Raw genomic sequence first — 24,659 nt, 5'->3', positions numbered from 1 at the left:
CTGCCTCCGTGCTTTGTACAGCTCTTAAGTGTGGTTGACAGACATGGTTCTCTAGAGAGTCTTCTAAAAGGGAGTGCTTGCATTTTAAATGCATACACATCTTGGGATTCGCCGAACCAACACCTATGACTTAATCATGTTCAGATACCGGAATAGTGTTCCACTCCTGTGCCAAGTACCACATGGCAAAAGTTGCGAGCGCTGGAAGTTGCAAGTCGTCCAGAACAGTAGGGATTCCCACCAATGCCCTAAGATTGCGCCGGTGCTAGAAGACCGGTTGCCTCCTGATCGTTCGTCCGGTTTGTCGGAAATATGGAGCTGAGTACTCGCACTGAGATGGATTGAACCAGGATGCTAAGATAGATGTCGTAACCTTTTGAAATATCAGCAAGTTGTCATCGCGTCTATTCAGGGAAATTCTAGAACGACCATACTAAATGGCGCTAATGATATCGAATCGAACGTTCTGCGTTCCATGTTCCATGTTCTCCAAGCAATACGAAGTATCGGATCCGAGCTTACCTAGGTAGGTATATAAACGGCGTGATTGTTTCGCTTGGATCCATAAATTATTGACACAGAAAACATTGTGGCTGCGGAAGGTTCTGTGATGTACTAGTACGTAGCAGTAGTACTAATGTCTCGAAACTCGCAGACCATGAGCGTTGGGTCAGTGTCTCTCACAGCACTGCACTCCGATGCCCGGCCCTTATCGCAATTCGAATTATAGTTTCTTTTATATGCATAAGATGCGCGGTTATCTCTACGAAATCGGTTCACGTGGGCCAAGTTTTGTGTTTCCACATTGAGAATTGAGAACCCATCGGAGGAAACCAGAATGATAGTCTCTTTTGCGCACCCACCCGGGGAAGCATGAAACAACGATGCAGATATTTTCTGGAACCCTTCTGGCACTATTATGCGTTGGATGCCGGAGGCTGCTAGTACTAAGCGGTACGCGACCATCCGAGACTGACACGGTATACGGAGAATGTATAGCATGCTTTCTATAATATGAAGAAAGTGGACATTCAAAAAGACCTTGTAGCGGCAGCAGACATAACATGAGAGAAAGGCAAGCAAGCCAATCCAAAACCGCTAGCTAGCGGGTTAGTTGCATGGCATACATACGAGTTGCTCACAAGCCAATGCAGCCTGCCGACCAAGCAGGAGAGGCGAAGCGCTCTTCGCTCTCCTCGCGCCAGAATAATAAGCCCAAGGACAAGAAGACGAGAGGACGAGTGAGCACCAGGGAGCAAGTGTGATCTCGTGCGCCTCGCAGATGTGCGAAATAATATATACTGTTGCATGCGGCAAAAGCGGAGTTTTGCCAGTGAGTTGAGCCTGCGGAACAATAGAAGCTTGTCCTTCCTGTCTATCGCTAGTTGCACCAGACTCCATCAAGTCCCAAGTCCCAAGGGCATTGCGGCAACCCCTTTTCTGCGACTGCCGCCTTCCGTCAGCACATGGGGCTGCGGATCCTCTGCTCATGATGAATGATTATTTACACCTGCAGATCAGGGAAGCGCGGAGGGTTGCCAGCAGGGCCGTGGCCGGGGGAGGGCGAGTCTCGAGAGGCCCAGATGGCAGAGGCCCAGCACCAAGGATTCAAGGATTCGAGGAAGCTACCTGGGCCCTCCCTAGGTAAGGAACATTCCGAAGTAGCAGGGCGAGGGTAGCTAATAAGTAATACAGTAACGACCGTAACTACTTCAGCACCAAGCAAGCATTTTGGGCGCCACCAAGATCCAGGCTGCAGATTATCCAGGGCACTACTGCATCACGAATCGGACCCAGGAGCATCGCCTAACGGTGGTAGCGCCGAATGAGGGCAGGAGTCCTACTTGGAGCCCCCTACGAGAAGTCCTTGGGTATCGTACTAGGTGCGTGGTATTCTATGCGTACCTAGGTCCTCGGAGCAAGTGGCACGGGAGAAGGCTCTTGTCAGCCGTGCTAGCTGTGCGCTGTCGCATCACAAGTCCATTCTTTTGAACAGTAATCTTCATGTCATCCACCTCCGTAGGTTTTACGCCCGTACACGCACGATCAGCGTGTCAAGGGGCCTCCCCACGGATCATATGGTGACTTACATACTGGTCTGCTCGGAACCTACCCCGGCCTTCTGTCAATTCCGTTTAGGCCTGCAGCCAAGCTGTTTGCTCTCGAAAACAAGAAAAAAAAATTGCCGGGCTGGTGGCAGTACACGAGCCCAACTTATTTTGATTAAATTACTTTCCAACAAACTGCTACTTTGCTTATTACGAAGTATACTTTATTAGTCCAATCCTTCGGCCGGCTGCCCGAGTCCACTCGCAAGCATCACCAACGCCCCACTGACGGGCAGCCACAAGCCACAAGCCACGCTGGCAGCTATGGCGGGAGCCTCTGGCCGCCCTCCACGTACGAAGGACTTTGTTCCGAGCTGCTATGCGCCCTGATGGCTTCAGGCGTGGTTGCGGTGCCTGAACCGGTGTGCTTTTACAGCCTGGAGCCCATCGTCATTGCCAGCCTCAGTCGAACCCCAACAGCCCGGCCTGGTGGGATATGGACCGGGATGCTTCGAATCGCCCGGCACTGCACAGGGGAAAGAAGCAAAAGGTAAAACGCAGCTAGACTTGCGTATCATGATTCATCAAACAGCAGTGCACGCCAGTTAGCCTTCCTCTTGCAAGGAGCATTCAAGAGTGTGGCTTGCAACTTGCAAGAGCAGGAGTCTTGGATGACCATATTAATGCAAAAGTCGGCTCAATATGGCGGCACCAGGAAAACCCAAGCCTACGGACTATATCATCTGCTCCATGCTCCTCCGAGTCCCTGTCAATAGCAGTCGAGAAACTCTCTGGTCAGGATCCTGCCAACACGCAACGCCCTCCACAACAGCCTTGCATACATTATCATGCATCGCTGGGCCGTCCGGTTGTGCTGATCTTGGACACAACATGCTATCGAGACATCCTCCGAGATCCTTGGTGACACGGCGTTCATCTCGACCTTGTGCTGTCAAGATATTTTACTAGGAGGGCAAGGATTGCAGCGGCCACCCCCTATCCCCCTATCCCCTTCAGTCCCGGCATTCGCGCCTCTGCACGCCGGGGGTTTGGGTGGTATTGCCTATTTAGGTCTCATTCGTGTGACGCGAAGTTTCCGTCAATACTGGGCCTAAAAGGTGTAGCATTTGCCCGAATATATATCCCCCACTACCGTCCCGCAGTGGGTTGACCACAGGAGACTTCATTATACACGTCTTGCTGCATATTCTGACGTACAGACGAGACGTACCATCGGAATACGAGAACGACACATACGCCACCTTACGGTATCGTCACCTATCGCTGTTACAAGGGCGATTTTCAGTCGAAAGATACCATCTACCTAGTTGCGGGAGCTTCCCTACCCTATCAACGGGCCGAACCTCGACAAGAGTGTACCGGAATCGGGCTGGATTGTGGACGTACAGATGCAGAGTCACGTTACAGGGACTTTGACTTTGCTTTACGCCTTAACCCGAGGCTGCTGCCGTTGGATTCAGAAGCTAGTGGGCGTCTTTGGTGACACCGTGAAACATATTCCCCGGTACGTTATTTTTTTTAATTTACTTGAATGATCGCCCCTGGCCTGGAGAGTGTGGAGAGTGTGGGCGAGAGGCGGCTCAGTACCGAGTTGCCTGCCCACCATCAGCAATGCACATCATGTCCCGGTGGTCGACAAAAGTGCTTGCCGACCCGACGGCCATGGGCAGCGAGATCTACATGGGCGCTTCGAACCTGTGAGGGGCCTGTTGCATCAGACCCTCTTGGCTGCTTCGGAGAAATCTCAATGCTCGTCCTGGCTCCGGCAGCAGGCCTGGACGAAGCCTCCCTTTGTCCTTCGCCGTTGCCCTCGCCCTCGTCCTCTGGCGCATGATGCTCCCTTGCCAATGGCGGCGGGTATCATGAACAACAGCGCTACATTGCGGCGCAGACATGGGTTTTCGGGTAGCCGTACAGGAGTTGCGAGACTGCTGCTTCAAAATGCTTGTACGCCCATTTCTGGCATTTAGAATACTCCAGATCTCCCAATCAGCCTTAAAGCGGAGGGCCAGTGCTCGTGCATCCGTCATATACCCCCTCCTGAAACAACCCGCACCTATGAGAAGTCTGTCTTCACATAGATTCATTCGTACAAGTGTCGGCATTTTCCCTTCCAACATATATTGTACATTTACCGCACCAATGCTATTTCATCACACTTCCTCTTATATTGCTCAACCAACGACAATCAACCTCTACGGACCTAGCTGATCATTGCCCTACCGCAGATCCCAAAAAAACATTTACCGTCCGGATCACCTGCCGACATCTGGAGTCTTTGCCTGTTGCCATAGAGTGGGGTAGAACCCTCTCCCGAACACACTGCAGACCTGCATCGGAACTTAGCAGCCCTGAGTCCCTGAGGTTGCACAAATCTGTGGCCCCACCAGCGTCTCGCTGATCTACCAAATTCCAGGGAAAAGATAGAATAAACCACTTTACAGGAGCAATTCTATCCTCTAACATAATTTGCTGGTTGCCATCTGCAAGACGGCCTTTTAATTATTGCCTTGGCTGCGTTTGTGGAGAGAGCTAGGCCCCATCTCGAAGCTGTAAGCAGAGCAACGGATTTTGTGCAATGCGGCTGCGGATCTAGACGTCTGCCTTTCGACCACCTCGTGCCGTCCTCTACCTCAGACCATCTGATCTGCCATTAATCCATTTGGATAAAACTAGCGATCCAGGCCCTTAACATGGCGGGGTCAGCACATAATACCTACTCAAGGTCACCTATACCTTCCACGGCATCTTATGATTCTTCCTCGGTATCCTCCGCTGCGTCGCCTGGGATGCAAGGAGTATATGAAGGTGGGTTGATGGGCGCCTCACCTAGGGCGATGAGCGGACAGCATCCTCAGCACATCAATCTTCCCTTGGGCTACAATTCATTCCAAAATCCATACGGGTCAGCAGCCACATCACCAGGACCTCCTGGAATGGAATCAATGGCTGCCTCCACTGGATCTTCAAGTGGCACCCCAGGCGCCTCGGGAGCTCAGATGTCTTCTGCAAATATGCAAGCACAGAAAAGGGCCTACCGACAGAGGAGGAAAGATCCCAGCTGCGACGCTTGTAGAGAGAGGAAAGTCAAATGCGACGCAACCGAAACAACTAGCTGCTCAGAATGTTCAAGTCGCAATGTCAAATGTCAGTTTACCAAGGAGACCAACCGGCGGATGTCGTCCATCAAGCAGGTCCAAGATCTGGAGAAGCAGATTACACTAGTCAAGAGGGAAAATGTTCAACTACGATCAATGCTGAACATAAGGGATTCGGAAATAGGTGACGGCGATGTACCTCAACAAGCCTCATTAACACTGCCAGAAATTGGCTCTCACCCGAAAAGAAGGCAACCACCTCCACCACCCCACGATCTCTCTTCTGTGCGGACAAATATTCGAAACTTTGGTCGAGGAATTTTCAAGCCTCCTGCACCTTATCGCCAGATTGGATCACAAGGAAATTTCAATCCTCCTCGCCCAGAATTGCCGCCAAAGTACGTGGCAGATCATCTTCTTAATTCCTACTACGCATCCATGCACATGATAATACCTATTCTGCATTGGCCTACTTTTCAGCAAGAGTACGAAGCTGTTTATAAGTCCGGGAGTCTTCGTGGTGTCCCACCAGTATGGAGTTCGCTGCTTTTCGCCGTCTTAGCTGTAGGGGTACTCTTCAGTTCGGAACCAAGCATACACCGCCCGCAACAAGGGAAAGAGTTTATCGAGGTTTCACGGACACTGATAGATATGTGGAATGACGAGTTTGTTATTGATCATGCACGAGCTGCGATCTTGACCAGTATCTTCCTCACTGAGTCAAATCTCAAATCAGCCGCTTGGACATGGCTTGCTTCTGCGGTCCGGATCTCCCAAGACATCGGCCTCCATTCTGAGACGGGCCCTTGGCCTGTTATTGAAGGCGAAATGCGACGGAGGGTCTGGTGGGGAATATATGTCTGGGATCGATACATGTCCTTGGAATTGGGGCGCCCTCTGCTAATTGAAGATACCGACTGCGACGTTGGTTTGCCAGCAGCAGTCGACGACCGTTATATCCATGATGCCGGCATGATGGCTCCCAATGGCGCCCCTCCCGCATACAACTTTATTATACCCATCATTCACGTTGTGCGTGCTGTATCGGAACTTATCAAAACGCTGAAATCACCAATTATCTCTACCTCGACCCTTGCCACGTTCGACACGCACTTCAGCTCTTGTATGTCTGCTTTCCCCGTCGCTTGCCAATTGACCGCGAATGAGCCTCTTGACCCCCGAATGCTTGCACCAATTTGCCATCTGATGAACGCACGGTTGGTTCTCCATCGACACAACCTGACGACATCCTGCCCTCCAGAAGTCCGAGCGAACGCGATTGACCAATGCATACGCGGAGCATTAGACTCGACAAACTTATTTGCTCGTGCGATGACCCCAGCCCCGAATCAAGTCTTTCCTCCATTTGGCCCCACTGCGAATGCAATGACCTGTACTCACATCTGGCGGTGCACCCTCTTCTTACTATTTGGAGGCCATTTCGATGCTGCCCTCACCTGCATCCGTGCCTCGAGCAATATCTCGACACTCCGAGACGTCAACGTTGCTTGTGGCCGAAATATAGCATTTTTTCTTAGCATCCTAATCGACAAACGGCACGGAGGTGGAAATAAAGGATATCCTATTGGAAGAGAAATGGACGAGGAGCTAATAGCATATGTATCTGGCGATCTCCAAGCCAGCCCCGAGAATAGTTGGGTATGGACCGGAAGCGAAACGGGCATGAATATCGCGGCGAATTCTGGCTCCAAGGTGGGACCGAGTCCTACGCTCATGGGTACTGGAAGGGAAGATGGCAATACTGTATTAACAGACGCCGAGGCGAGGGACTGGGGTGGGTGGGAGAGAGTTGAGCAATTGGTTGGAGTTTTGGCTCGTGGTCAAGGTGGTTATGGTCAGTGGTTACCGTCACGTTATGGGTCGAATTCGGGAAATGTTCCTGTGAATCAGCGGAAAGGGAATGAGCGAATGAGCATTACGAATATCATTTGAGACGGCCTAACACTCATGGATACTTGGAGATCAATAATGACATGGGGGAAATGGGGAAAAAGAGGATGGAGTTTGTACATATTGGTATAATGGGGGTTTGAAATGGTCACTAATAGGGGTTGGCGGGGGTGGTCTGTTGGCTGGGTTACGATATCATGTTTGGCGTCCGCAGAAAAGGTATAGATAGAGCAAAAGGGGTCGGGTGAGGGTAATGGGAATAATGGCTGGCTCCGTAATATAACCGTTATGTACAGATAAACAAGATACGAATGGAAGAGGCTATACCACTTTCGATCTTCTTTTTTTCTTCGCGTATATGCTGCACTGGAGTCTGATGCCATGTGAAGTCTACTAGATAGGCAGGTTCCATTTTTATCTCTAGCTTCTCCTTCCTAAATACATACCTATTTTATAAGACTGGTTCGAATTACCAGGCATACTATTCGAGAGTTTCCATGTAAGCTGTGTATCACACATCGAACGCCCCAATCACAAATCACCCTAGCCTGGTTCCAACTTATCGCCACACCTGCGGTTCTATTGGCCTGGCGGCATGAATGCCTCGAAGGACACAAGCTTCCATGAGTCTACCGCACCAGCCCGATGGAACGTTAATCCCAGATCTGGGAGCCAACGCCCGCCTCCTCCCAAAAGGACAGTTGGCTGTGACGGACCCTTCGCGCGGGTCCGGGCCGTGGCATCTTCCATTTCAGCTGTATGATTCCCAATGTGGCGCTCTGGAGACATTGATTTGAGAGGCTCACTAGATTTCGGATGTTGCGGTCGAGGTTTGCTTTTTCTAAGTCTTCCCTACCGGGTATTCGTGTTACCCTACCTTCTACGTCGTCCTCCGTATTGGTTCAAATCGACTCATTATACCCCAAAGCATGGCTTTTCACTCCAACCAACTTTCTAGCCCTTTGAACTCCTATTCAAGGGTAATAGTCGCCCAGCGGTAGATGAACAATGGATGGGCCTACTCTCATATTATCTATTAGTCCTGCCTCACATGGCCGATTGACGCACTTGCACCAGAAATACCATTCTTTACTGCCCTTGTTAGACCATGCTCCTGGAGTTCAATCAGGTACTCATAATAGTGTTATGAAGCTATGCTCCCCAGGAGCATGCTGAATATACCACAGTTATTTTGATATACAGATCTCAACACCTCATGTCCGCTATGGAATCTCAGCTTTTTGCATAATGAAAACCTTAATGTTGCATCAAATAGGCCTTTTCAAGTATTAATTCACACATAGATCTTGGTATAATTACACACCCAAGGACTAGGTCACATACCAAAAGAAATCACCTACCCACCACTCTATAATACTAGATTCGAAAGGGCGTTTTCCCGTGAACAATCTAAAATACCGCCTTCACAGGCCCCCTTTTCCTAATGATAAAAACCTTCACCATAACTACCAAAGCCAAAGCCTTTACATGCTATACTCTCACCTTCTATATAAACACCCTAATGCTGATTGAACAATGCATATTCTTAAACCGAAACAACATCAGCAGTGCTTTAGTTACCATCCTCGCCTCTCAATTTCCTAGACTATCTTATACATCCTGCAGATGAAACTCGGTTTTACATAATATTGAATCGATGTAGTGAATCTAGCTAACATCTCACCGTGAAACTATAGGAGATAATTCTCCTATTAGCGGCGGTCCAACGGATCTGAAGCTTACTGCAAATTAGAATATGGTTGGCCTTCAGCATGGCAATATGTTGCCCCGGTCCCTCGCGGTGGGCCGCGCTTGGCATAGGGAATTTAGCAACTCCAATACTGAAACAAGACCTTAAACCAACAGACAATGATCTCTAGGTAGGTATATATCTACAACATACTACGTATGCTGTCCTGTCAATGGGAATAATATACTGTCATTATATAACGTGCTGTCATTATTCGAAAGTTGTTTTCGGCAAACTAGTACAGTACAATATAATGACCACATCTACGCTGTTATATTTGAAAGTTGGCTTGGGGAAACGCGTAGGAGATTACCATTACATCTACACCTAGTGAAAGTAGCTCTGTGGCAGACATCTTCGGGTCATTCAATTAGATTAGTTTAATGCCGTAGCCCTGTCAGAGTGACTAGCAGGTATCTAGAGCACTACTATACTATTACTCCTAGATGGCATTACTCTTAATAACTGAGGTCCTTGTTCTCATACGAAATAGGTATTATCCTCTTGAGAACGAGATATAGCCCGGGTGACCTTCTAGCGCCTCATTGAACCAAAAAACGTATATTAGCTTATGGCGGCTTCCTGGATACTAGCAATTTCCTATCAATGCACCAAATCCAGTTCCATAGATAAAGCACACATGAGATCTGCCTACTTGAACCGGAGATATTTAAAAAGACGACTAAACAGAGCTACTGAGGTATAATATATTCCAATATGATTCCAATATGATTTGGGAAGTATAGGCAATTGTATATTATGATTGACCGACGCATTTGGACATCTAGTTACATGTATATACACACGTAAACAAGCAAACAAATAGAGCTACCAATAATACCAAAACCGCTGAACCCCAAGGAATGACGCCCGAGTGCATGCAAAGCCTGATTAATTTTAGGTATCCCAAATGCAATATCAAATGCAAGTAAACAAGCACAGCATATTACCAAAGGGGCATTACTCCGCCATCTGCCATCCCGGCAGATGATCTATACCTGCCTCGTATATCAAACTCTGTGATAGTAAAACTCTATACGACGCTCAAATCCCCCTCTAGACTATTACTTTTTCGCCCTAACAGGACTCTGCGCAAATCTAATACCCCTAGACTTCGCAACGGGAGGTGGCACGCGGGGCGTATCATCGTCATCACTATCATCCTCGTTATCTCCCATGCCTAGCGCGGCTTCTCTTCTTCGCTTTTCGGCTGCTGACTCTTGAATTTCTGGGGCATATTCTGATCTTTTCTCCGATCGCCCACGCTGCGTAGGTGTCACCTCATCCACACCTTTAAGGGCCTCTTGTCGTCTTCTACGCTCGGCTGCCGACTCTGGGACGTCGTCTAAAGAGGATGATGGCGATGAGCTAGAGGACGTTGCTTCTCCTGTCCTTATCGGCCTTCGATTAGTGGGTGATCGGTCGTCGTCGTCGCTCTCCTCATCCAAACCTGGCCTTCGCCTTACCGCCTCTGGACGAAGAGGTTCCGCTGCTCGCGCCTTGGAGGCGCTCGACGACCCACCCGCCATGAACAGTCTACTGCTACCAGGGGAATCCTCATCTGCATCTTTATCGGCCCGCTCTTTCATTGGGGCGGGTGCATCGCTCTCCCTGACGATCTCAGCCCGAGCTTTCGGGTCCAAGCTTCTGATCTCGTTCAAGAAATCTTCTTTTGTCAAGCGACGTCCAGCACCACCAATCTTGAAACGAATATGTCTGTCATCGTCTTCATCATCCACCTCTGGTCTCTTCGCACCCCAAGTCCCCATGCGATTAAGTCCTTGGCGAACAGCTGATGTAGGAGGGGGCGCTCCATCCTTGCCGGTTTCGGCAGTTGAATCGGGTTTTTTGGTCCCAAATCCAGTCCAAGCTCCCATACGATTAACTCCCTGCCATGCCTTACTCGATTCGCCTTCTTTCGGTTGCTTTGAGCTTGGGAGGTCATATTTCTTAACCACTTCCCCATCTTCATCTTCGACAATAATCTAGATAACTTGTTAGTAGAGCACAGAAAAGAAATCTGCTATTTATCTTACCGTATTTCCAAACTGATACGCCAAAGCGGGACCATGCTTTTTATGAGGCTGCTTCGCGCTCTTGGGCTGACTGGACCCTTCGGCGTTCCCCTCATCCCGTCGTGCCCAGACACCCAGCTTCTTCCTCAAATTCTTGTACCCTTGCGTAGGAAGCCCAGAATCTTCCTTCGCGGCATGTTCTGATCTCTTGATAGACTCTCCCTTTTGAAGTGCGTCTGAAACCTTCTGCACGGACAGTACATTACCGTCCGCATCCTCGATGATAATATCGTCGCCTTCCTGAAAGGCTTCTCGGCGGGTAGGAGAGATATTAGCATCCGATTTACGGAAGGCTTTCCTCTCGCCTTCAGAGTGCTGGTGGGTGACTTCCGGATCGTGTTCCGCATCTCTAAGCTCAGCCTCGCTTTGTATCTGCGTGTCAACCTTCTCATTATGGGGCGATCCTTCGCTAGGTGTTAAAGTATCTGATGTCTGCTCGTCTTTGGTCTGGTCACTCAAAGGTTCATTCTGGCTCCGGTGCTGAGGATAAATTGCTGACTCGCTTATCGGCCCTCCAGGTCCACGACCATCATCCCACTTCTTCTTTCTGCGGCGTGGAATAATCGACGAAGTGCGACTACCAGCCCGGCTAGGATTGTCTTCTTCCTTTTGCCGGCGTAGGAAACTGCCGGGTATGCCAATTGGAGGAAGGGTTCCGGGAGGGAGAGTTCCAGGGGGTATGTCATTCATCTTGATCTCCTCGGCTTCTGTCTCAGACCCGAAGGACTTGGCTTGTGATCTTGAAGTAGACGAGATCCGTGGTAGGCGGTTCATCCACGTGGGCCCGTCTGGTCCGGCAGCTGTGTAAGACATTGTCAAGGTTAACGTATTGATGTGCTTGCCAAGAGTGAATACAGCAATAGAAGAACCATGCACGATGATCGAAGTGATGACTAAGAACGTAGTGATCGGCCAGATGAGGGCAACGAGAGTATAATTCTTGGCACTAGGATCCGGATACTCTGCCAGAGGGGTAGTTGTCTCGGTTTCCAATTCAGCTCTAGCTAGAATGGCAACGAAAATTGCTCCGACGCCAATTGGCCCAAAATGACCGGCGAAAAGAGCCTCTCGCCAAGTCTTGACATCAGGTATCAGTGGCTTCAAAGCCATCATGATCGGAATCCGGCGGAAGAAGATGACGAATATGGCAATGACAACTAGCCTCCATGGGGTGAGGCCCAGAGCAGCATTGTTGTATTGTTCCCACGGGATGATTGTGCCTAAGTATACAAAGTATGCTAAGTTGAGCAACAGATCGATAACGTTGGAGACGTGGGATTCCTCTGTTTTCTGTGTAAACCAACCATCGTTGGAGAAACCGACCCCTGCAGCGAAGCCAACAAGCAGATCATCGACGCCCATGATACTGCCTGAGCCGGCGCAGAAGAGCGCTAGGACAAAGTAAAAGACGAGAAAGCTTTCTCTGTCCACCAAGTCATGCTCCTCAGCATACTTGATGCCATGCCTGCCAATGTAGCCAACAATGAATCCATATACAGCCCCAAAGACACACTCATAGAGAACAGTGAGGACTATCCAATGAAAAGTGACTTCCTCCGCCCTCGACCTGTATTCTATAAGGTAGAGAGCCAGGTAGATGAAGGGAAAAGCCATTCCATCGTTGCACCCCGACTCGGCCGAGAGGAGATCTCTCAGATGTTTGGGGATCCTTTTGGCAAACTTGCCTTTTCCAACGACGGAACTGGCCAGGACAGGGTCCGTTGCGGTAACGCAGGCCGCACAGCAGAGGCTTTGGAGCCAATCGAGCGGAGGTATCATCCACCAGATGAACAGACTGGTCATCAACCATCCGAACGTCATGACGGGAAGCAACAGAAACACCACACTCCTCCAATGCTTCTCCATATAATATTTGGGCAATTCGACCCCCACGGCAAAGCACTGGACGACCAGGACGATGCGCGAGAACTCGAGCGTGATCTGATCGGTATTACCCCATGTTCCAGGGTTGATCAGATTGGCGGCGTGCGGGCCAAAGACGACGCCACAGATGGTGGCGACGGTGGCTTCACCTATGTACAGCCGCTCCTTGATGAACGACGAGCACAGCATGAAAAGCGACGTGAAGCCGCCAAGGATGATGTAGACCAAGTGCGGCCGATTGATCGACAGGTGGTCCCATGCCATCTCGAACGCTGTGGCTGCCGTGGCTATCGAGCAATGGGTGTCTGGGAATTTCTCCACGCCGTTCTGGCGGAGGCGATAAATTTCTTCTCGCCCGGGTTCAGCCGCCGTCGCTGTATTGTGCGTTCCCCCAATGCTATGCTCCCCTTCAACCCAATCCTGCGGCCTTCCTAATTCCCCAGTCTGTCGATTCTCGCAAGAGGATTGTACGATTTCGCAGCATTAGACTATGGTCGCGCCCAGTCGCCGCTCCAGCTTCCGAAAGAATGTCTTGGTCTTGGCACCTTCTACGGCCCTGCCCGGTTTCAAAGGGAAGCTCGAAAGATCGGCCGACGAGTAGAGACGCTCGCGGTGATGTCAAAGGCGCTGCACGGAGATGCGGCGGCGATCGACAAAAGAAGAGGACGAGAAGGTGTCGCCGTCGTGAAGGCAATTGACAGCTCTGGGCTGCTTGGCTGGACGGGGTCAACGGATAATCTGTGGTTAGACCGTACAGTGCCTAGAAGTCGAGAAGCTTGAGGGGGGATAAGCTTCTCTTATGTGTAGTTGGCACAGCGTCCCAAGTCCCAAGACCCAAGACTTCTTCTCTCCAGACGCGGGCGCAGACGATAATTAGCAAGTGGCCAAGAGCGAGGCTGCAGAGGCTGCAATTGGCAGAGGCGAATCACGATGACAGAGACTGGCAACTTATCGCAACTTGCAAGCCCCCCTAGCCCGGGCCTAGAAGGCTAGCACAAACCCTACGAACGCCTTTTCCCTAGGGTTGAGATTGGTTTCTTCCGCAAACTGCCGGGTTGGGTTTGGGTTTGGTTTGCTGAGAGGCGTGCTACAGTAGTATGGTACAGTACGTACGAGTACGAAGTGCTCCACAAGCTAATAATAAGACTAAGCTAAATGATGATAATAATGACAAGGGATATATTATATTATAAAAGCTATTTCTTTATGACCTTGCACAAATACGACCTACGCAAGGACCCTACGGCGTGCTAACGTAGTACCAAGTCCCGACGCTATGATCAATGATTGGCTGCTACGAGGTTTGTTTTTCTGCCCCAACCAAATATTCCAGACGCGCTGAACGAAAAGCGTCGGACTCAGCTTCACCACCAACACAGCCAAATACAGCCGAATACAGCCAAATACATAACACGCCTCTGGGGAACCAAGGAGAATACGGTCAGGCATCTACGAGCACACATGTGCATCGATGGCTACTACTGCCCAAGGGAGAGGGTAATTGGCTATTCAAAAAGGCAGGTCTGCATGTACAGTACCGGGCACAGGATGCGTATTTGAATATCCCCACTACGGCTTTGTGCCTCGAGATGCCTCTTTTTTCGTCATCTGATAGCAACAAAAGAAAGCCATGCTATGCGCAACTCTAGGTTCTTCTCCGCTCAATTACAGGCGGAACGGTTCCGTCTGTTTAGGTTAGGATTAAGCAATGGCAGTTTTGCGTTGTTTACGGAAGGGGAATCTGTGGATTCGGGTGGCTGTTGGGAGAGAGCAAAATATCTCGAACGAGGCCGCTAACTTCCCCCTCTCCGGCTTCAATTGCGAATACACCACAGCTAGGATCGATACACAAGTCACGAATATTCACCGCCCCATGAAGCTCGACATCACAAGACCTCCTCCCCCACGCTGTCGAGTTCCTGAAAACGCTGCAGCTCTCGAAATGCGGAAGGCGTTGTTGGGGTTCCCATATGCAAGCCCTGCAAAACGTGGCTACTGGAGTGCTGGCCCCCTACACAGTTGCACCGGCATCCCGCACCCAACGTGCGTTTTACAATCGTTTTCAAACGGGCGATTGAGCAATAAGGTCGAGGAATGGGTACACGTGGGTTGGATGGCTTGTTTGATAGGTTAGTGCATACGTACGGCCGAGGGAATATGTTTCAAGTGATCCAAGAAAGTAGTAATATATCTCGGGTGCGTGATAGCAATAAACAGATCTATGACACCACAATTGGATTGATTTTCGTGGCAAGGTTTCTTTGCTCCTCAATTTTCAATTAGATAATGCATTGAGGAACATGAACGATCATGTATATGTACCGTGGACCACGCGTTATATCTTAACAGCCATGCAAGTTTGAACTATTCGGTTCTGTATAAAGTATATATATATTATTTCTCATTTCTTAATGCTTCGTTTGCTATGAGTAGTCTCAGACCTAGCATTGAGCATTTACCCCGTCTTACCACCTACACGCTCGAATCCCAAAAAGAGCTTGTTGCTGGCAGGGCCGCATGTATATCCGTCTGTCTGTTCGATCCCATCATCATTTACGATGTATGTGCGGAAGTTCGTGTATATGGCGGCGATGATGAGCTTGATTTCTGGTTCGCGAGGGGTTAGTATATATAAATACCCCAGTGGGAAGTAAGAGGCGGAGAAACGATAAGAGAATGGGGATAACAAAAAAGAAACCGTATAAATACCAAGCATAGCAAAGTTGCTCCCAATACACATTCGTCCCCCACTACTAAATGCCCAAAACCACTTGTCTCTCTCCCGTCTTTGTTTCTCAGTATACCCGTACTCGCTATCCATCCAGCGCTTATGGTCCCATCTCTCTGGCTCGGGGTAGACATTACAGTTGCGATGCACGCTGTGTGCTGGGGCGCCAACTCGCACCCCACCTGGGATGTTACCGTATGGCCCTAACGTGCAAGAGGGGTAGGGTGTCATCCGTGGCTGTGTGCCTGGGATAGGGGCCTGGAGACGGAGGGCCTCCATGATGACGGCGTGCAGCATGGGTAGCGCGTCCAAATCTTTAGACTTTGGGATGCTCTTTACAGCGCCATCGTGCTGGGATAGCGACATGTTCGGTGAGAGCTTGAGGAGCTCGCTTCGTAGCGCATCTTGGACATCAGGATTGCGGGAAAGGTGCCAAGATAGGTATGTGAGTGTGATTCCGGCCGTCTCGTGGCCGGCTGCTAGCTGGTCGATCATCTCGGATGCGATGCTAAGCTCGGGATATTTCAGAGTTTCAGTCCTAAGAACCGACTCATCCCCCTTCGTATTTTCCTCTTTTTCGATTCCTGCGAGCAAGGCCTTCATTACCACAGGCTCGTTGCCAATATCTGTGGTCTCGCCTGTGGTTTTGTTGGCGATGTTTGCTGAAGTGGCGTCACAGCGCTCTTTGCACCAGGCCTCGAGCTCATTGTTTGCATCATCCACCCACGTGGGTACAAGATGGATGTGCAAGCGCTTAAAGAACCGTGTTAGGCGTGGAAGCTCTTGAGGAAAAAATGTATAATTCTTGCGGCTTTGGTATAATGATAGCCAATGCCGACGGTATGACTCATTCTGAATGAAATTGCTGCCGCTCTTCAGGCCGAATAGGTAGGCAGTGATGAAGTCCATCGTTGTTGAATTCCATACTTCATGAACATCTATCCCACCTGGGGACCCCTGAGGGCTAGACACAGAAGAAATAAGAGGGAGAAGTCGATCGTAGAGGATCACTTGTGCTTGGCGTGCTAATGCGGGAGAGTTCTGAAGAGTGGATTTGGAGTAGATGTTCGAGATCATGCGTTTCCTTACTGAATGGGGCCGCGAATGCCATGATGAGAACATACATGGAACGCTGTAATATTTATAAGCAATGAAAAAGTGGAGAGGGGGATAAAAAGCATACCCATAGTTGTCGAAAATCGAATACCACTGCCCTTTCTCAAACCCTCCCGCATATACGGTCTTCAATTCATTTACATCGCTAACGCTCAACTCATTGGGAGCAAGACGAACGACAGGCCCATATTTGAGATGAGCTGCGTGGACACACCGGTTCTCTTGATTCCGGTATCTCAACCAGAGAATCCAAAACGGACAGAAAGGCGATGACCAGTGTGCGTTCGGGACTTTTGAGAGAGGTGAGAAAAATGTGGGATAAATAACTTTCATATAAAGAAAACCCAGGATGATACCAAAGAAAAACGATGCCGGGATGACGAGATGATGCATATTTGGGGTTCGGTGATGCCGCTGGAATATTGCTAGTACCGTCAGGCAAAGGGAGATCTTGCACCCAGCTTTGGATTCCACAAATTTCTTCTGCCGTAAATTCGCAAGTGATGTTATACTCTGTGTCCCTTCGACCAGAATGCACAATAGAGATGAGGGACACAGGGGGATCTAATAGATCGTGAACTTCGGACGCAAGTTCCGGCTCCGGGGAGGTACGAGTCAGGAAGGCCTGTAATAACTTCCAATTACCCAACTGTCACAATACGGGGTAGCCCCTAGAGCGCGCTAGGTCGGGCGCTATTACCAACAGCCGTTTTCCTGCTATGACTTGGCGGAGTTGGTGATATAAAAATGGTGGATTACGCCCTTTGTATGGCAGAGGAGGGGTAAAGCTGTACTACGTCTACGTTGTGGTTTCTGGTAGCCTGAGGTTCTCCCCGCAGCCCCCGCCAGAGATCGGCGCCTAAGGACTCGGGTAAAATGTTAACCGCCGACACTATGAAGTGCCTGTGTCCAGTAAACACACCTTCAATACAAATCAACAACTCCATACGAGTTTCACTCAGTCATGCCAATTAGAATCTGAACCCCCTAGATACCATACCCATCGCTCCATTCGATAACCCACGCAATGCGAGAATATCCTCCAAATCAGGCTGCATTTCATAATGTCAATGCCAGTGTCCACTGTTAGCGTCAGCATCAAGGACTCGGCTCACATCAACTCTACATATCCATCCCAAGAACAAGCTCCGAGGATAACATACTTATCTCTTTGGAGCCGAGAGCCAAGAAATAAATGAAGAGCTCTTTGGTCGGCAGTACTACGCAGCACACAAACATCCACGTCAAGTCTGAAACCATAAACAAGATATGGATGCATCAAGTGAAGAGGCCGGTGATGCGTTGTCATCAGACCAGCCAAGTTCTTTTCCCAGCACGGTAATTGGTCCCCAAGATATAACGAAGAAAAAACATGGCTTGCCGTTTCTGTCTATTCCTCCCATCAGCACACACACTCAAACTATAATCCTACTCCATGGCCGCGGTAGCAATGGGCCCCGCTTTGGGCCGCCGCTTGTTTCTCCTCAACTATCATGCGGCAATACTCTAACTCAAGAATTCCCCGGCATGAAATTCATATTCCCTACAGCAAAGAAAAGGCGTGCTATGCGTTTCAATCGCACTCCTATCAACCAGTGGTTTGATGTATGGTCCGTCGATGAACCTTCGGAAAAGGAGGAGCTGCAGTATGATGGGATTTGTGAGACCAGCAGGCTTTTGAATATCATAATTCAGGAGGAAGCGCGGGTTGTTGGGTTAAGGAATGTGTTTTTGGGGGGGCTAAGTCAGGGATGTGCAATGGGATTGCATGTTTTTCTGAATTATCTACCTGAAAATCTATCCGATGACTCCTTTGGTGGTTTTATCGGAATGAGTGGCTGGCTACCTCTTGCCCGACCCTTGCAGGAGAACGTTTGGTCTTCCACTGACGCAGGAGATGATGACGACCCCTTCGCCGAACCTTTGGAAGGCTCGGAGAGAGGAGGCGAGACACCCCAAACGTGGCAAATCCGAGCCGCGAACTTTGCCCGCGATATCGCTGATCTTCCTCCCTTGGAAATGGATACTGCGCTGCCGCCGTTTATTAAGACTCCTGTCTTCTTAAGCCACGGGAGGCATGATGAGAAAGTCAAAATGAAGCTAGGGGAAGAGGCCAGGGATGTGCTTGTCAATTTGGGGCTTGATGTTACATGGAAGGATTATGAAGAAGGGCATTGGTATAAGGTACCTGAGCAACTGGATGATATTGCTAACTTTATACGGAAGCGAACCGTCGACGTAGCAAAGGACCGAAATAGCTAGTCTATTAAGGCACTTTTGCAACCCGCCTGAGTAATGACAAAGTTTAAAGCTTATTATCGTTAAAGGCATTCAAGTGAATGAAACCAACTTCCCCAGCTTTTAATACCCCTGTGTACGCTTCGGTGCATAACCTTCTTCCAAGTACGTGATATCCTCTTGCGTCAACTTTCCTGAACTTGCAAATTTCACGCTTTCCACAACCTGATCAACCCTCTCAGTGCTACTCAGTCCAACGATGGGATTGACATTCTTGCTTAAACTCCATGCAGTTGCAATAGTCGTCATAGAGACATCATACTTCTTGGCGATTTCTTCAACTCGGTTGATGATAAGCTTGTCGGTCTCTGTCTCGGTGGACCGAATCGCTTCAGTGAGGTAGTGATCGGTCTTTTCACGAAGGGTCGACCGGTCCGAGTATGGTCTCGCAAGGGCACCACGGGCAATGGGCGACCAGGGAATGAGTCCGACGCCGGTGTCTTGACAGTACGGGATCATCTCACGCTCTAAACGAAAAGAACATTAGATCTACTCTGATGATGCATTATGACCGCAGTTTTCTCACCTTCCTCACGGTATATGAGATTGTGGTAATTTTGCATGGAGATGAACTTGTGCCAGCCGTGCTTATCTGCGATGTTTTGCAGAGTCTGGAACTCCCAGGCAGCCATCTATTAATAGTCAGTCCCAATTTCAATGTAACTGTGGAGCAGGTGTTACTTACACTACTAGCACCAATATACCTAACCTTTCCACTCTCTACCACATCATTCAAAGCCCTCATGATCTCCTCCCTCGGTGTTTCTCGATCCAGTCGATGAATCTGCAAAACATCGATATACGTGCCCAATCTCTCCACACTCTTATCAACGGCATCTAGAATATGCTTTCTGGATAGGCCAACTTGATTCGTCCAGCCGCCATCATTAGTCGATAGAACATATGGCTGTGAGCCATCCTCGGCGACGCCAAAATAACACTTGCTGAGAATAACCACCTTATTACGCGGGATATTGTACTTTTTGAGTGCCTTGCCGATAATTTCCTCGGATAGGCCGTTGGAGTATACGTCCGCCGTGTCCCAGGTGTTAAGGCCTACGTCGTAGGCGTGCTTGAGAAGGGGGAGGGCGGCGTCCTCTCCGACCACCCACTCTCGCCATTCCGGCGTGCCAATGGACATGCCCCCAAGAATCACCTTGGAGATCTTAAGACCCGAGGTGCCTAGGCGTGTGTACTCCATTATTCTTGAATGCAGTTCTTCGTGTGGATTGAGAGTGGGATTGAGAGTTGGATGGAAGTCTAGATACTCGTATAGTGATGATCAAAGTTCAGGATAATATCAAAGAGGGAAGTGCGATGATTAGAAAACTAAATATCTAAACAATCGATCTTGGGAACTGAGGGCTAATGGTGCCTTATATACTTTGGAAATCGGGGAAGGGCAGTGTGATGAAAGCAAACGCCGATATCTTTTCGGACTTGTGCAGACCCTGAGATATAGGTATCTATGGCACATCTCAATTGATTTTCAGGCTAGTGCAGCTAACCCTCCGTAATATTATGACTCGAACAACCTGGTCTAGTTTATATAAGGTGTCTGTTTATTTCACGCAACCTGGTACTGTACTACGATAGTCGGCGTTAAGCAGGTTCTGCAGCAAAGGGAGTCGGAGATTGTCTAAACTCCTACAGTTCTAGAGAGGCAGGGTTGCCCCGATCTGACGACGCGGGGACAAGCGGAGTTGTGGTATTTCCGTTTTGCCCACGAAAGCCTCCCAACGTCATCGTATCGCTTTTCTCAAAGGGCAAAATGTAGTTGGCGAGTTAGAAAACTGTTGTCAGCAGTGGCTCAATTGATGAGTGACTATTAATTATATTCTATGGATATTTGGTGTTCAATCAACCAGTGGCACATGCGTCATACTTGTGGCTTACGAGGTCCAGTACCTGTACCTAGGGACTGATAGGAAGGTACGGAGTATTGTGGATAAGGGTTGAAGACGCGATAAGGTCAATATACCAATTTTTCTAAGCCGCCAATATCCCCTCATCTTGACATGTAATACCTTCGTCTATCTCTTCAACTGCAAATGAATATACCCAAGATCCCACATAACGAGGACTGAGCTAGCGACACTTGATTTTCTGAAAAGCAATATATACGTGGGGTGGGGCTCCGTCCTACGTTCTTTGATCCATATTTACAGCTATGCCTCTCACGATACTCTCCGACTCTAATGTCAAGGAGCTTCTCAACAACATCACAGCCGGAGATGTAGAGCTATTTCAGGTCTCTTTACAGCAGGCCCTCCATGAATACTCGACCGGGATCCGGGAAGATGGCAGTGTGTCCAACGTTCAACCAGAGCGAACAGTGGTGGAAAATGGAAAAGGAAACACAACCCTATTCATGCCCTCTACGAGCTCATCTGGAATCGGGGTTAAAGGTAAGCCGTGCCCATGCATATCTCCCGTAGTAGCAGACACTTACTATTGCAGTGGTCACTCTCGCAACCCCAAGAGATGATGCCTCCGACTCGGCCTCGGATGATTCCGACAACATTGCTCCTGCTCCTGTCAACATAGTCACAACTCCCCAAGGGGCCCTTACACTGATGGAACCTGATGGCAGACCTATGGGCTTTGTCAATGCTGAGGAGTTAACCGCATTCCGAACCGCCCTGGTGTCCTCCCTCCTCCTGACGCGCCGCTCGAAAGTAAAGACATTGACAGTATTCGGGGTCGGCAGGCAAGCACATTGGCACGTCCGACTTGCGTTGCTTCTCCATGGCAACACTATAAAGCATGTCCATTTTATCAACCGCAGTTTTAGCGACCGTGCAAATCTGACAATGAAGGCTTTCCTACAATTCGACCCCGCAGTCAAAGAAAGGGAGGGTTGGGCCAACACAGCATTCGGAATGTTAACTCCAGGATATGGCGAATATCATCGTCTAATCAAGGAGCAACTCCGTGTCGCCGATGTGATATTCTGTACAACGCCTAGCACAGAACCCCTCTTTGACCCCCAGATCCTAACCAGCACGGAAGGCCGCAAAAGAGGCCGCCTCATAGTCGCCGTTGGCAGCTATAAAAAACATATGATTGAGCTACCGCCAGAAATACTCAAACAAGCTGTACATATCAGCTCAGGCCACCATTTCCACAAACACGCCGAGGAAGGCCAGGTCGTTGTCGTTGATACACTGGCGTGCGTGACGCAGACGGGCGAGCTCACACAGGCAAATATCAAGGAGAAACAAACTGTGGAGATCGGTGAACTGGTCATGCTTTCCCGCATGGATCCAAACTTACATGCAGAAGACTCGCCTACCTTAGCAGGAAGCCCTCCCGAATCAAGCGAAATGTCCCTCGAATCCCTCAATATCGGGGATGCAGCGCCTGGAAGCAGTCTTGCCCGGGCGTTCCGCGAAAGTACGTCCTCACCGCCAGATACTGCAGGAAACCGCTCAGGCTCCAAATCTCCTCACCGCAAATCATCATCGCTTTGGAATCATAGGCGAAGTGGGAGTTTCACTTCGCTTACTAAGAAGAAGAAACAGACGGAGAAAGAGGATGAGATGAGCAGGTGGTTGAGTCGGGGTAATGTCATTTATAAGAGCGTGGGCTTGGGGTTGATGGACTTGGTTGTGGGCAAGGATTTGGTGAAATTGGCAAGGGAGAAGGGGGTTGGTATTGAGGTTAAGGATTTTTGATTGAGGTGGGTTAGAGGGTTATAATGATGACTTGATGCTCTGATGGTGGAATGACTGATCCTACGAAGCATGGTGTAAACTTGGAGGAACGTGTCAGCGGAATGAGCGGTATATAAGCACATTAGAGGCGCGCAAATATCCGGAACTGAAACATGGAGCTAGCATAGCAGATAAGCATACGCTTTATTGCAAGATCTCTTGGGTGTGAGATATCCTAATATTCAGGCTCGGTTTCATGAACCTGACCAGCCTCCCTGTAATGTCCTCGTTCTATCTCGTGAGTCATATCCGAGTATTCAATATAAAGCCCTTCTGGGTAGACCTCTCCCATACCTGCCCGCTGTCCCGGTAAATACCATGCCAAACTCCATTCTTCAAAACCAAACCAGCCCTCCTCGGCGTCTAAATTCACTTAACAGTCATCTGGGCCACATCGCCCTTAAAGACGAGCATGCCATGGTTCCCACTGACAACCTGTTCCGTTTCGCTGTTATTGATCCCCAGCACCCCATTTGCGCCCTTAGAATTCCCAAAGCCCAAGTCCCCAATCTTCCCCACCGCTATATCATATAACACCCCATGAATCTTCAATCCCCGTTCCTTGATCGCCTCCTGCACCGTATAATTACCCATTAACATTTCCACGCCTTGCTGCACATTTAGTTCCGAGAGCCGCCGGGACCTCGCATTATCATCCTTAATGGCATCTAGCTCCTGTTTATGTGCTAAGCGCACGACTTTGAGAGGCGTCAGCCAGGCATCAAGAACCCCTCCAATGCGTGTGTCTGAGAGGGCGCCCGCGCACCCGCCACACGATGTGTGTCCGCATAGAACGATATGGGAGACTTTTAGGAAGCAGACGGCATATTCGAGGACTGAGAGGAAGTTTAGATCGGTGGGTGAGAGGATGTTGGCTATGTTGCGGTGGGTGAAGATGTCGCCGGGCTGGAGTCCTAGGAGCGTTGTTTCGGGCACCCGGGAATCGCTGCAGCCGAGCCAGACTTATGAGGGAAGACAATGGTCAGCGCGGGTTCCCAAAGGGTTTGGCGATCGCGATCGCGATCACAGGAAATGGGAGTGGACGCGTGCAGCAGAAACTTGGGGGGGCAAGAGGAACGTACGAATGCTCGGTGATTGACCCTTTGCTAGGTTTGGGAAGAAGGCCGGGTTCTGATGCCCTTTGTAGTTCGCCCATGCATCGTTGGATTTTAATGCATATTCAAATTGGTCTGCTCGCAGTTATATATTAGCCCTCGATTCCGGCTGGTATTTTTGTTGTGTTGGAGAACCAGGATTTTGCGGCATCGCGATCCAAGTGGCGGAACTAATAAGTAAGACTCACCTTGCGAATGAGAGCCCATGTTTTGGCTGTGTGTGTAAGGGGGGAGGGGGGCAGAGTCGCAACGCAGAGACGGCAGCAGAAGCAGGCAGCGCAGCTTCTGGACGGCGGGACCAATTCGAGGACGGTGAGGGCGAGGGCGAGGGCGAGGAAATCTGGAAGTTGAGGAAACAATGGATTGATTGCTGCTCGGGACCGGGATAGTTGAAATCGACACACGGTGGGGGGAGAGAAATGTTGACTCGATCTAGCTCGTCCTAGTGGCCGGCACCGCGGGATCTGCCTGACCGCTGGGCGATAAGCACACGCGGATAAGGGCGCACCAATCACGCGGCGCAATTGGGGGTGTGGTGGGGGTTGGGGGGTTCGAGAGGGACGCCGTGTTATTGCGTGACAAGCCAAGTGACCAAGTGACCAAGTGACCAACGAGTATAGGTAACTTGGGAATTATAAATAGGTAACCGGTAAGGCACCTTCCCTTGCCTATTGGCACGACAACAGCGGTACCGGCGGTGATGCGTTCTTTGGTTTGGGGGGAGATGGGATGGGATGGGATGGAATGGAATGGTATGGTATGGGAGAAGGAGAGGGGAGGTTGAGGAAGGAGAAGAAGAACAAGAAGAACAAGAAAGGGGGGGGGGGGGCAGAAGGATTCCCCGGAATCCACGTTCATACATATACTCCGCGGGTACGACGAAGAAAGTACGGAGGTAC

The 24,659-nt window shown here is 49.7% G+C and overlaps 9 protein-coding genes across 9 annotated transcripts; 5 read left to right on the top strand and 4 right to left on the bottom strand.

The window, feature by feature from the left end:
- Positions 1-1,583: 1,583 nt before the first annotated feature.
- Positions 1,584-1,829, top strand: BP5553_03817 (uncharacterized protein; the record flags this gene model as incomplete). Its single annotated transcript, XM_032012440.1, has 2 exons — positions 1,584-1,644; positions 1,696-1,829. 2 exons carry the CDS (start codon positions 1,584-1,586, stop codon positions 1,827-1,829), a joined length of 195 nt encoding a protein of 64 aa, XP_031872133.1.
- Positions 1,830-4,762: 2,933 nt separating this feature from the next.
- Positions 4,763-7,120, top strand: BP5553_03816 (uncharacterized protein; the record flags this gene model as incomplete). Its single annotated transcript, XM_032012439.1, has 1 exon — positions 4,763-7,120. The coding sequence occupies one exon, from the start codon at positions 4,763-4,765 to the stop codon at positions 7,118-7,120; it is 2,358 nt and encodes a 785-aa protein (XP_031872132.1).
- Positions 7,121-9,892: 2,772 nt separating this feature from the next.
- Positions 9,893-12,265, bottom strand: BP5553_03815 (uncharacterized protein; the record flags this gene model as incomplete). Its single annotated transcript, XM_032012438.1, has 2 exons — positions 9,893-10,813; positions 10,865-12,265. 2 exons carry the CDS (start codon positions 12,263-12,265, stop codon positions 9,893-9,895), a joined length of 2,322 nt encoding a protein of 773 aa, XP_031872131.1.
- A 75-nt stretch (positions 12,266-12,340) lies between these two features.
- BP5553_03814 (uncharacterized protein) lies at positions 12,341-13,567 on the top strand (the record flags this gene model as incomplete). Its single annotated transcript, XM_032012437.1, has 2 exons — positions 12,341-13,168; positions 13,292-13,567. 2 exons carry the CDS (start codon positions 12,341-12,343, stop codon positions 13,565-13,567), a joined length of 1,104 nt encoding a protein of 367 aa, XP_031872130.1.
- A 1,675-nt stretch (positions 13,568-15,242) lies between these two features.
- On the bottom strand, positions 15,243-16,702 carry BP5553_03813 (uncharacterized protein; the record flags this gene model as incomplete). Its single annotated transcript, XM_032012436.1, has 4 exons — positions 15,243-15,394; positions 15,497-16,556; positions 16,640-16,647; positions 16,699-16,702. The coding sequence occupies 4 exons, from the start codon at positions 16,700-16,702 to the stop codon at positions 15,243-15,245; spliced, it is 1,224 nt and encodes a 407-aa protein (XP_031872129.1).
- A 1,198-nt stretch (positions 16,703-17,900) lies between these two features.
- BP5553_03812 (uncharacterized protein) lies at positions 17,901-18,893 on the top strand (the record flags this gene model as incomplete). Its single annotated transcript, XM_032012435.1, has 1 exon — positions 17,901-18,893. One exon carries the CDS (start codon positions 17,901-17,903, stop codon positions 18,891-18,893), a length of 993 nt encoding a protein of 330 aa, XP_031872128.1.
- A 99-nt stretch (positions 18,894-18,992) lies between these two features.
- On the bottom strand, positions 18,993-20,130 carry BP5553_03811 (uncharacterized protein; the record flags this gene model as incomplete). Its single annotated transcript, XM_032012434.1, has 3 exons — positions 18,993-19,396; positions 19,456-19,561; positions 19,615-20,130. 3 exons carry the CDS (start codon positions 20,128-20,130, stop codon positions 18,993-18,995), a joined length of 1,026 nt encoding a protein of 341 aa, XP_031872127.1.
- Positions 20,131-21,099: 969 nt separating this feature from the next.
- BP5553_03810 (NAD(P)-binding Rossmann-fold containing protein) lies at positions 21,100-22,606 on the top strand (the record flags this gene model as incomplete). The annotated part of the gene is made up of 2 exons (XM_032012433.1): positions 21,100-21,337; positions 21,390-22,606. 2 exons carry the CDS (start codon positions 21,100-21,102, stop codon positions 22,604-22,606), a joined length of 1,455 nt encoding a protein of 484 aa, XP_031872126.1.
- A 408-nt stretch (positions 22,607-23,014) lies between these two features.
- Positions 23,015-23,967, bottom strand: BP5553_03809 (Carbonic anhydrase; the record flags this gene model as incomplete). Its single annotated transcript, XM_032012432.1, has 3 exons — positions 23,015-23,607; positions 23,728-23,835; positions 23,949-23,967. 3 exons carry the CDS (start codon positions 23,965-23,967, stop codon positions 23,015-23,017), a joined length of 720 nt encoding a protein of 239 aa, XP_031872125.1.
- Between the last annotated feature and the right edge of the window lie 692 nt (positions 23,968-24,659).

This window comes from Venustampulla echinocandica, assembly GCF_003357145.1.
Source record: "Venustampulla echinocandica strain BP 5553 chromosome Unknown scaffold_1, whole genome shotgun sequence".
NCBI classification, from domain to species: domain Eukaryota; kingdom Fungi; phylum Ascomycota; class Leotiomycetes; order Helotiales; family Pleuroascaceae; genus Venustampulla; species Venustampulla echinocandica.
Note: the sequence above shows the minus strand (reverse complement) of the source record. Positions and strands in the feature narration are given on the sequence as shown.